This window comes from Talpa occidentalis, unplaced genomic scaffold, assembly GCF_014898055.3.
Source record: "Talpa occidentalis isolate TD23 unplaced genomic scaffold, MPIMG_talOcc4v2.1 talOcc4.11, whole genome shotgun sequence".
Classification (NCBI taxonomy): domain Eukaryota; kingdom Metazoa; phylum Chordata; class Mammalia; order Eulipotyphla; family Talpidae; genus Talpa; species Talpa occidentalis.
The window spans coordinates 32,264,798-32,277,485 of NW_023601104.1; the positions used below are offsets into that span (position 1 = coordinate 32,264,798).

Sequence of the window (12,688 nt, forward strand, 5' to 3'; positions counted from 1 at the left end):
GAATGTAAGATGTCTATCAGAGAGCCAGCTATTCAGGACCGGAGTGGTGGTGCAGACTAGGGACACCATTGGTGTCCATTTCTTGGGAAATCTTAGCATCTCTTCCAAAAGATTTGATAGGCTGGCTTGTAACATACAAATTCTACCTCTGCAGTCACTCTTTGTCTTAGTGCTATATCAAAATGAAATCTTTTTTAAAATTAAAAAATTGATGGAACATTACATTATAATATTTTGTAAATTTCAGGAATGATCATTATAAGTAAACATCTGTACATCTACTAAAAGTCTAGTTCTGCCTTTCACCGTACAATTCACCCCTTTTACCTGATTCATGCACCCTCCTTCTTCTTCCCTTTTGGTATCCACTAATAAAAAAGTCCTTATTTAAAAAGCATTTTAAGCAAAAATTAGTGACCCAATTTAGCTGCAAATTAAACCAGTTCTAGAACACAAAACTCAATTCTGCTAATGATCATATGGACTGGTTCTTATGCATGGCTTAATTTTGAGCTGCACAATTGTGTCACAGCTTACCACTGTGAGCAGTAACTGGCAATGTTCTTTAGATATCAAATATAAGAAAGACTGATTTCAGAAATGCTGAAAACTGAAAACATGTGTGTCTTCGAATAAAAAAAATACAGCAAAAATCATAAATAGATTTAAATTTAAAATAATTTAGAGTATAAATAAAGCATTTGTGGACATTTTCTTATGTATTATAATTCATTGGGCAGTTCAGAAGACATTAATGCAGTTTATTGAACAAATATTGAGTGCTGCTTATGTGCTTGCTATTCACAGTTTCAGGTTCTGGGATACAGAGAGACTTGATTCAGGCATGATCTCTTTTTGCATGGGATTATATCAGATGATATTAAATTGCCCTCCTCAGGAGCACTGGGGAATGCGGGGGAGGGGGGCACTGGGGTTGTCACAATGCCTTGGGAGTACTGCTGGCCTTTATTGGGCCAGAATGCGAAAGTTACTGCAATCTATGGGGTGTTCTGCACAGGAAAAACCATACCTCTCAGAATATCAATAGAATCCATAGCGAGCAACATTGTAGAAGACACAGTTGTTCATGACTAGACTAACTACCAAGGAAGGGACACAATATTTCTGTCATTACTGTATCATGCTAGACAATATATATCTATTGCTCTGCTTGACCTCCTACCTTCTTCATTAGTAAATGTCACTCAGAATGCTTTTTAGAAAAAGACAAAGGATGAAGCTTTCCTAAAGAATGTGACATAGGCCCTGATAGCAGTCCAAAAAGTTGGGTTCTGAAAGTTGGAATAAATGCCTAGTCTCCCCAATAGCACCATACCTACCATGCAGTAAAATGCTCATCTTCATGCATTATTATGATTATTAATCTAATTCTGGAATCTCTTAGAACCTCAGACTTGTAAGGGAACTTTAAGTCATCTAATTCAACCCAATATCTAATATTTGAATGCTTTCAATTTGATCTTCAGCAAGGCTTTGTTGTAGATACTAATGACAAAGAGCTGTCACTAAAAAGGAACAGATTTCCCTGTGCACTTTTCAGACCTGGGAAGTTTTTAGGCTCATTGCTAAGGCACCACTGGTTACTTCTAGTCACAGAAGAGATACATAATCTGCATTTGTTTTAGATCATGGAACTAGGAGATAACATCACAGTAATATTCATTTAAATCAGCTTCCCTCTCAGACTCTGGGACTTGTCCCCAAAACCTAAGGTTCCTAAGGTCACATAGGACCTTAGATAAAGCTGATTCAGTTCCCTTGATGGACCGAGAAATGATGGCCCAGAGATGGGAGGTGGTACGTCCAGTGTCAGTCAGATACTAAGCTAGAGTTGGACTTGAGTCCTGGGTCTTCACTACCAATCATGGGCTGTGCCTTCCCCAGGCTGCTCAATCAGACCTTTGCTTTTCCTTTCACTTTCTTCTGTCATTTCTGAGCCATATTCTGATGGCTTTCCTTTACAGTGTATCTTCACTCCAAATCAACACCAGCTCAACTCCTCTCTGAGACTACAGACAGTGCCCAGCCTAGAGCAGGCTCTGACCAGATGACAGCAAGTGGTTAGAAGTATGGGTTCACATCCTGACTCCACCAACCAGCTGTTGAAACTTGGCACATCACTTAACCTCTCAGTTCCTCTTCTGCAAAATGGGCATAATGATAATACCTGCCTCATAGCGCTGTTGGAAGGGTAAATGAGTTAATATAAGTAGATGCTAAACAGTGCCTCAGGGTAGAGTTAGTGTTAAATAATTGTAAATTCTTACTATTTGTTGATAAATGCTGGTCAACCCCTATGATGTACCTAATATGTGCCAAGCACTGTTTTAGGCACTAAACAAAATTCTCGGCTCTTATGACCCTTACATTGTAGTTGGTGTGATGTAGGCATTAAGAAAAAAAAATGCTGTGAAAAGTAAATACAGCCTTGTGGCACGTAATGACATGCTGGTCAATGGCAGACCACCCAGACATAGTGGTCCCTATACACAGTCTCGGTGTATATAGGCTAATCATCTAGGCTTATGTCATTACACTCTATGACACTCAATACAATGAAGAAATCATCTAATGATATATTTCTCAGGATGTAGCCCCATCATTAAACAACTCTCAATTGGTACAGTCTGTTAGTTGGTCAGAAAAGCTGGAGAAAGTTGGGATGTTTTACTGGTAAGCTGACAAGTGAGCAGAAATCCGATGGACTTGAAAGAGCAAGTCATTTGACCACTTGGAGAAAGATCATTCCAGGCAGTGGGAAGAAAATATGTAATGGCCCTAAATTAGGAATGTGACCAGCAAGGAAGCTGAAGAGGGATGTGTAAGGTGGAAGGAAGTTAAGGTGGTGACAACTAGGAAAAGCAGTCGGGGGCCCAGATCTTGTAGACCACTGTGAGGATTTTGTATATTACCCTGAGTAAAATGGGAAGCCCTTGGTTTTTGACCACAGGATTAACATGAGCTAACTTGTGGTTTGAAGGGTCATTCTGGCTGTCTTGTTGAGAATATGATGTCACAGAGCAAGGGCAGAGGAGGTATCACTTAGGAGCCTCTGTCAGCTGTGAAGCAATCATATCTCAGCCTCCCAACATTTTGAGAAAAGGAAATATTATTACCCTTTTTACAGATGAGGAAACTGCAGGTGAGAGATGATAAAAATTTAGAGCTAAGAAATGGCTGTATGGTAAGGGATGGAAACCAGAATTCTGCTGGTGAACATAAGGTGTAATACATACAGATGTTAATTTAAAAGGCCATACACATGAAACTGAACAATGTTATATACTTCAAAGTACAATAATAATTATATTTCAAAACTGAAAAAAGCCACTAAGAAATCCCCGGTGGCGCAGTGGTTGAGCGCTGGGTTGCGAAGCTGCCCGCGGCCTCTGCGGTGCCGGTTCAATCCCCGGCTGCTCCCCGGCCACCGGAGGAGGGTCCCACATGGCGCGCAGACCTCTCCTGCCGCCCGCTGCTCCCCTCAGCAGTGTACCTTGGTCCTTCTGCCTGCTCTGCTCCCTGCTCTGGCTCTGGTGAATTCTCTCACCCTCCCGCGCTTCTGACTGTACCCAGTGCATGTACAAACAAATAAATAAAATGCCTCTATTAAAAAAAAAAAAAAAAAGAGTACTGTGCTAGGACTCAAAAGAATAATAAAAAAAAAAAAAAAAAAGAAATAGCAGAACTGGGATTCCAACACAGGTCTTTTTCAACCTCAAAGTCTGGCTTTTCCTCACCTCTGTTCAAAACAGAAAAACTTGAACTCTTCTTCCTGTGTTTACCAAAAGGAAATTTACAATTGAAAGAAAAAATTTCCTGATTTTGTCCATAAATGGCTCTAACTATAACCAGAACTTTTCTCAGATTTATATCTCTAAACTTGCCCAAAGAAACTTCTCAATGCAACACTCCTGATAAAAATGATGTTTTAACTTCTAATTTGGCCATTACATAGATCACATCACAATACAATATGCAATACTGTTTTACTCTCATGGTTACTATTCAATTGGCTTACATTTAATTTTAAAGAGGTTTGCACTTTATAGTATATATAAGTTATAGCTAAAGGAACAGATGATTAAGCACTGGGATTATTTCTATTAAAAATAGGCATCAAAAATAGGCCCTCAGGATTTGTCTTCTAATAACATTGTTTCTGTGGGAAGATTCAATTAGCTACATATTTTTGATTCATAGCACCCTTTCCAGAAACATAAGCTATGTACTATAACTGCAAAGACTGCCTGAATTTTGCTATATGACATTCCATGGTTCAGTAACATTTGAAAGGTGGCATCCCAAATTTCTTATGCCTTTCTCAATGACTTACCCAGAGAAACTAAATTCTGGGCATGCAGAAAAAAAACATTCCCTGGCCACCAATTCTCAGGAATAGTTGCAACAAACAAAGGGAGGTCATGGAATTAGTAATTGGTCCATATGCCATCAAAATTGAACAGAATGTCACCTTTGGCACACTGTTACTGTAAGCCAATGATTGTGTCACCATGGCATATTGTAAGAATAACACAAAGATAGCAAAACTCATAAATGTCTTATTACTGGTGTGCTAGTTCATTTCTTCAAATATTTTAATTTTAATGTGAGATGCAAATCTCACATTTGTGGGGATGCAAATCTATAGGAGCTCACAATCTGTAGACAGGCATTCTATAGACAGTAGGGAGTGATATAATAGACATTTGGGGAAAAAAAATGACCTGGTAGGGCATATCTAGTGCCCCAGCTTTGTTGCAACCTGTGAGTGCTTCATCTCCAAAATCTGTTATCAAGCACAGCCATCTCTGACCTCCATGCCCTAGTTTGTCAGCCCACAGAGTATGTTTTTCAGCACTGTAAAGCCTTTCAATCCATCAGTCTTTCCTGATTTTACTACTTATCATTGTCTTACTGTCTTTTTCTTGCTTAGCTAGATTATATGGCAGATTGTTAATTCTCTACCCAACATCCCATTCCCACCACTGGCAATGTTTACAGAACTATAACTTTGTTCAGAAGGGTGTCTGGCCAAGAGAATAGGATTCCTCTTTTCTGAGCCTTTCTTGCTGCTAAGTGTGACCATGTGTCCCAGTTCTGTCCAGCAGTCTAGGGGGGTTGGTTCTAGGGAATGTTTTTCTTTCCTGTTAAATAATAGAGTCATAACTGGCATGTCTCTTCTACCCTTTCCCTTTTCTTTCTGCCTTGAACACAGACACAATTTCTGAAGCTACAGCAATCATCTTGCAACCATGAAGTGGCCAGCATAAGGATAAAAGGCAACACCAAGGGTGACAGAAACAGAAGGAGGGAAATAAATTGAGCTCTAGTGAGATTTTTTTTGAGCAACTAATTTTTAGCTAGAAATATGGTTACCCACTATGAAGACTACATTTCCCAGTTTGCTGTTGGACATAGTTACATGACTAAAATACTGGCTAATGAAATGTAAGGAGAAGTATTGTGGACAGTTTTCTGGAAACGTCCTTGAAAGATAACCGTCTTATTGCCCTTCGACCCCTTCCCTAAGCTTTCTCTATTCTGTGGCCTACCATGAAAACTGTGATAGCTGGAACTCTAGCAGCCCTCTTAGAACAAAATGAGGAGACTCATGTGTTAGGGATAGCACTAACCTGGAAGGAACCTGGTTCCTAGCAACTTCATGGAATTCCAAAGCAAGGTGAACAGCCTACCTTAGACTTCATATATAGGAGAGGAATAAACTCTGTCCTACATAAGCAATATTCTTCCTGTTTTCAGTCATATACATACATACTTAGTCCCAATCTCATTACCAAATTCATCAATTTTTCTATGTTAGGATTTATATTTTATTTCTTTTTTCTTATCATAATGGAAGAGTCCCACCCCTTGTTAAGTTCAGCCACTTACTAAGATGTTAGCTTTTGCATTATTTCTTTTTACTAATTATCAATTTCTCACTCCTTAATCATTCCCAGGTCTATGCATGACTAGCTAATTTTTTTTTCACTCAAATCTGAGTACAATTGTCATCTCTTTTGAGAGACTATGCTTATTCATTTATTCCCTCTATTTTTTTGAAGTTTTTTTAAAGTCCCAGGCATCATGTCACCTTACCTATAAATACTTCTGATAAGGAATTTAACAATTTCCACAATGCATTAATGTTATCTCATTCCCTGTTCATGCTTATTTCCCCCTGTATACCTTAAAATTGTCTTTCTATGTGGTTTGCTTGAATGAGGATGTAAACAAGGTTCACACATTGTAGTCATATCTCATTCGCTCTTTACCACTTCCCTCATAAATGTCATAAATATCATAATAATGACATTTATTGGTTGAAGAAACCAGGTCATTTATGATGGAGGCTTTTTCCAGAGCCTGGATTTGATGGATTGCAATCCAGTGGTGTCATTTTTACCTGTTCCTCTGTCCCTAGTAGTTCTCGTAAAATGGTAGTTTCATGTAGAAGCATGACCAGATTCAGGTAACATCTTTTTGGCAGAAATATTTCACAGGTGGTGCTGTGTACTTCCTTTTTTAGCATATCAGAGGCAAGTTCCTCTTTCTCTTTTAGTGACATTAAGATTGATCAGTGATTCCAATTATTTCCAGCTCAACTTATCATTTACACCTATTGGTAAGAGCAAACATTGATGTTTACCTTAATACATTAGGGATTGAGAAGGGGTAACTATAACTCCATTATTCCTTTTGCATTGATTAGCTTTTGTGAAGAACTTTCCCTTAGCAACTCTATATTGAATGAGAAAAATAGATTTTCAGGAAAAGCAGGATAAATGCTTAATTTTTCAGTTATCAACTTAAATATTAATTTATCAATTAGGGTTTTTTTGGGGAAGGGGAAATATTACTAAGGACTTGTGGACTTTTATAGATTTGAAGTGTTTCAATACTTTGTAGACATTGTTCTTTGGCCAGTAGGCTCTTAAACAGCACTTTGTAATTTGCAAGATATTTAACATATATGAGTCATTTAAACCTCAGAAACAACCCAGTTTTACAAATCTATGTCATATGACTTGAACTAGGACTTGGTGTCTATTGTTTTTCCCACTAAATATAATAATGGCTGAAAGAATTAGGGCGTTAAAGGTAACTGGACATTTTTCCCTTTTTTCTGGTTTTGAGATTAAACAGCAGATGTCTTTAACCAGTGGGAATATGACATTAAGCAATATATACTTTAGAAGGCATTACTTGTAGCAAACACTGTGGAGAATAATGTTCTACTGATAATACTGTAACTTGGTAAATAGCTTGTCTCAACTTTGTTTGTGAAGCATTTCAATTTTGATTACTCTGTGTGGGATCTACTGCTCAGATGTATGTCATTTTATGGTCTGCCCATGTCTGGGGAGTTGGTATTACATGCTGCCTAGTGTTTTTAATTCAGAACTTCTTCTAAAAGAAACCTTAGTCTCTTATATTCAAACCCTAGTTTTAATAGCATAAGCTATTTCCCTCATATAGCTTTGTGGGCATAGTAATAAAATAAATACCACAAAATCACTGATGAGATGAAAATTGAGCTCCCTGCTTTTGTGCAGCCATGTAGGTAAAACAGTAATTGGCTCTGATAATAACTTTTGTTCTTACAAACCGAAGTCTAAATGAGAGTCACATTTGATATATCTGCTTGTAATTACTATCAAAAGGAGAGGATACAAAGTTTAGATTGTTTAGTGACTCAAAATAGATTAAATAAATTGCTGTCTTTTCTTGAACAATTTAAGAAAATTTTCTGAAATTATTTCTGATATTTATCTTACTGCTGGTAAAAAATGATCATCTTCCAGAGCATGCTTTTCTGCTTAATGGAATGATTAATTTTTGTTTTTTATAAACCTATAATTGTTTTTCTTGAGAACTCTTATTACGGAATCTGCTAATACAGCTTGTGCAGATATGGATTTTTCTCATACATCTCTGTAGATAGTTTGTGAGACAAATTTAGGGTTTGAATGTATCTGGTCATAATTTTTAGTGAAACCATTTAATATGTTGATATTATTTAAAGGTAGATCCCTTGATATGTTTTTATATGGGATATTAAATCATGTGTGTTACATATTGCTATTTTGGTATATATATATATGCTTTGGTGCCAAAATAGTAAATATTAGAATAATGATCATTAAAAAGGACTTTTCCCATTGCTTTAGAAGTCAACTGATCAAGAGTTGTTATTACAACCTATCATTTTCTGTTATGTTTTTATTTATGCTTTGATTTATTTCCAGAAATATTTATGTGCAGTGCCACAGAAATGTAAAAATGGGCAGAAAATAACTGTTTTTTAATGCCAGTTTTAACAATGATTCTGTATTTGCTCATTTCTTCCACCCCCTTGCACCATTCTTATAGCTACACCAAGTTGATGAAGCATAATAAAACTAAGAAAACTGCTATGGTCCACTGAGCCAATGATCCCAGAATTAAAAAGTTCTCACAAAGCTTAGACATGATAGATGAAGCTATTACCATCAATTGTATCCAGAATACACATTTTAAAACACCCTAATTACAGAAACCACATCCAGTCAATATAATACATATTAGCAATTTCCCTATCCTTGGTAGAGTGGAAATTATTCTGAAAGTTTAATTAAAGAAGGAAAAAATTATGTTCAGGTATTAATTTCAATAACAGAGGCATTCAGCTTCCATGCAAAAACACGGAGTAGTGCTGTGAGTGTGGGTTATCCACAGAAAGGAAGCCATTTATAATTAGACACTCATTACTTTTGTCACCACAGTACCGTAAGGAAAAGAGAACAAATCTGCCTTATTTGCAACCTGTGTCCTTCCATGGGTTAAATAAAACGGACAGCTGTGTGCAGTTATTTGGAGATTTGTTTTAAAAACTGCTATTAAAAAACATTAAAGAATGGTTTGGAACTTGAAAGAAGTAACATAACTAGACAACATGAATTCCATAGATATTTTTGTAACCTTCCCCTTCACTTTGACCTTAGGCACAGACCCATTTTTGAATGTTTACAAGCAAAGAAATAACAGGATCATGAATTCATCTGCCTGGCTCTTACAACCATTTTAACAAATGCATCAGATCACGCTCAGAACTAAAGACACTTAATTGAAAGGAAATCAGTTGTTTAAGTTGCTTACAACACTCCCTTTTTAAAAAGACACAAAGGTGACATATTGAATGATTCCATTTATATGAAATGTCAAGAATGGCCCTATCCAAGAGACAGAAAATATCAATAGATGAGTAATCGCCAGGAATTTGGAGGAGGGAATGGGGAGTGATTGTTAGTGTGTATGAGGTTTCTTTTGGGGGTGATAATGTTCTGGGAATAGGGCTGATGGTTGCACAACTGTGTGAATCTGCTAAAACCCATGAAATTCTGCCCTTTGAAAGGGTGAATTTAACCCTTTGTGTTGTGAATTATCACAACAAGTAGAGTCATAAAACTTCAGAAACTGTTGTTAATACCATATTCCTTAATGGTCAACTCACCTTTAGTGTGAAATGAAAGAATGCCCAAAGAATGGCCCAGAGGAGGAATGTATGGTGAGGAGTGATAAGGAGGGTGGGAAGTGGAGGGGGAGGGGAAGGTGACTAGTTCTTCAAGAGACCATCAAGCCTGCCACATTTTGCAAATAAAGAAACTGACTTCCAAAGAAGGGAAGTGACTTACCCAGGGTGTCACACAGGCTGTCCAGGATGGAGCAAGATTGCAACGTAGGTCCCTGAAAGCCTCACTGCATTCCTTTCTACTAGCGTTGTGTGGCCTGCTCTGCTGCTTTATATTTAAACAGGTCAGCTGTAACTAAATTAAATTATTTAAAATGAGGAAAACCTGGCTCAAGAAGCTTTTTAAACGTGTTTTGATGAAAGCATATCTTTTGCCTATAAATAGCAAAATCTCTTTGAAAGAGTAGATGAATCTGTGGTAAATTTACTAAGTCCAAACTGAGATTTACCTGGAAATGTCCCTTGAGAAAAGTGGCCACATTAACAGACCAAGGGAGCCCTCTACCTGCGTATTGGTAGCATAGATTTCATTGGCAAAAACCCTTGACCTGGAAAGCTAAAAATAAATCGAGACCAGGTATTCTAGTAGTCCTTTGTCTATTTTGATTGGCTTCCAACATGATTTTTGATAAAGTGAATGGTGACCGAGTATGTATTTGTATGAGCAATAGGATACATGGAGGATAATCTGCAGAAAGTTCCTTTTCTGTGAAAGAAAGAGGCCAATTAGCAGACTAAATAAAACAGCTAAATATATATATAAATATATATGTATCCAGTGAGAATTACATTAAAATAGTTATTTTCAAAGAACTTTGTATTCCACTGAGGATGTAAAATGTTAGTAAGCATTTTTGTTCATCTGGCATAAAAGTTTCATTGTTTCTTTGTTTCAGGAAAAGATAGGGTTGAATGTAAAAATCATGCAGGATCCTGAAAACATCCACCACAGAGCTGCTGTAAATGCGAACTATGGGATCAGTTTGCCATGTATTAATCAGAGAAAAGCTTGTGTAAGTAATGAATTGTTTTAATGAGCTCTTAATTTTTAGAGAATTAAAAGTCATTTCTTAGTGTAGTGTAAGATACGATGTTTTACACAAAGATTTCGATCCTTTGTCCTTAGAATTTTTCAGAGATGAATTAGAGTAACTTTCATTCTGTTTATAATTAGGAACATTTAAGAACAAACATGTAAACCTATCTTTTAAAGGTCTGTTTATAGCACAATCAAATTTCTCTGTTTTATTTGATGTTCCTAAATAATCCACCGCTGTAATTTTAACGAGGAAAATAACTCAACAATAAAAAGAATTAATAGAGACATTTTAAATATGTTGTTTCTTTGACAGTAGGCTTACCACTGGAAAATCTAAAAAAAGCAACAGCCTGGTATCAACTTCAATGGTGTACACTCATAAAATACACAAAAATTTAAGACTATTACTCTAAATCTGAAGCAAGCAGCAAAATGATGAGAGGAAACAATAATCAAATTGGCATGAGGGGAATCTCAGAGTCTGTGCCTAATTTTTGCCATTGACTTGCTGCTAAGGGTCCCAAAGCAAAGAATGTACTCTTTCTGTGTTGGAGGGTCTTCTCAGGAGATTTAAGAATAGTGTTTCATTTTAAGTGGGAAATTATTTTATTTGAGATCATTTCTAGTACTGAAAGCAATTACTGAGATGACATCCATACATTTTTACATACATTTTTAACCGTTGTCTTCTCACCAATGCTCTTAAAAGTATACTTTAGTGAAATCAAAATTTAAAACAATATTAATTTTAGAATTAAATTGAAAAATTATTTCTAACTAGCACAATGTGTCATCTGTTCAATCTTCCAAATTTCTTACATAGCCATGTTCAACTGCCTACTTCATTCCTGTAACCCTGAAATGAATATTTAGTTTCTTTGTGTATGCTTTATGTTATCCTAACAGGTTTTGCTTAAGAACACTTTATCTTAGAAATGCTTTTATAGTCTAAGAAATAACCAGAAAGTTAGATATTTTTATTTCTGCTGAAACTTTATTTAAAATGTCACTGTGAATAATTTCGAAGGGTTTTTATCTGCTTCCCATGAGCCCAAAGTCCTTGAAATAAAAATATTATTTCTCTGGCTGTACAGACAGAAGCAGATTTCTCTTTTGTTGTTGGTTTTCCCTTTCAATCTAGAATTAATATTGGCTTAGCTAGTGAAGTGCTGAGCTTTGTAGCCCAAGGCAACGGCTGCATTTCATGCAAACTTTTTTCTGATGAGTATTGAAGTTTAAAAAGGCTCATCTCTCAAATTAGAAAGGAGTATTCCTTGTTTTAATGAATCTGGATGGAAGATGCAGACGTAAATAGGGAATTCTAAATTATATCCAAAATTGGGAACAGGATATTAATCACTTATTGTATCTGTTTCTAATTCGCACATAGATTAAGTGCCTTGCATACTGTGCCCATGTACTTTGAACACAGAGGATTTGGGAAAGCACTTTGCTTGCATGACATGTAGATTCATGTGTATATACATGTAGATACATGTGTATTCATTTATTGTATTAAAAATCCTTTTCGTCCCATGAAACTTGCTCCATAAAAAGCAACGCCATCACACTTTAAAGTGTAGGTATACCATGTGCATTCTGCTCAAACTGACCATTGGTATTTCAATCAAACAGTTGACCCTATCATTTTATGTTGATATATAATATATGTATATGTTTTTATATGTATGTGTATGATAGTGCTAACTGAAAAACATTATTTTCAGTTTGGATTTATTAAACAGAAGCATTATGCAAAAAAAATCCTGTGAAAGAAATATTCAGATGTTTGGTTTTAAACATTCATGTAGAGCATTTGGGAATAAACACAGTTGTGATTTACCACTAATAAAAAGGTTTTTGAAAGCACTTACCCAAACTGAAGCGATGTGTCTAAGCTGTGATGTGTCGTTAATTAGAGAAGCAGCATCAAGTCTAATCGCTTTTTAGAACCACTCTAAACACTCAAAGGGGATTATTATTTGGCTGCCGAGGGCCATGTGTTTCCTTACTTCTTATGAAAGTTGAACAGCTTGTCAAAAGCCTGTAAATAATCTTAGACATTTTTGACAGAGCAAATTTGAATATGTAGCTAATTTACATTATTAGTTTTTGAA

At 36.2% G+C, this 12,688-nt stretch overlaps 1 protein-coding gene across 9 annotated transcripts in view; it reads left to right on the forward strand.

The window, feature by feature from the left end:
* Window positions 1-12,688, forward strand: part of IQCH (IQ motif containing H) — a 207,870-nt gene that overhangs the window by 24,035 nt on the left and 171,147 nt on the right. For 7 of the 9 annotated variants that reach the window (XR_005123663.2, XM_037502778.2, XM_037502779.2 and 4 more), the window contains exon 5: window positions 10,429-10,545. Coding sequence is in view for 8 of the 9 variants with exons in the window: in XM_037502778.2 (XP_037358675.1) it covers window positions 10,429-10,545 (117 nt within the window). In the remaining variant the exon portion in view is untranslated. Of the gene's footprint in view, window positions 1-3,055; window positions 3,164-5,236; window positions 5,351-10,428; window positions 10,546-12,688 lie in introns of those variants that run through there. The other 2 variants (XM_037502780.2, XM_054688288.1) reach the window with 2 other exon arrangements.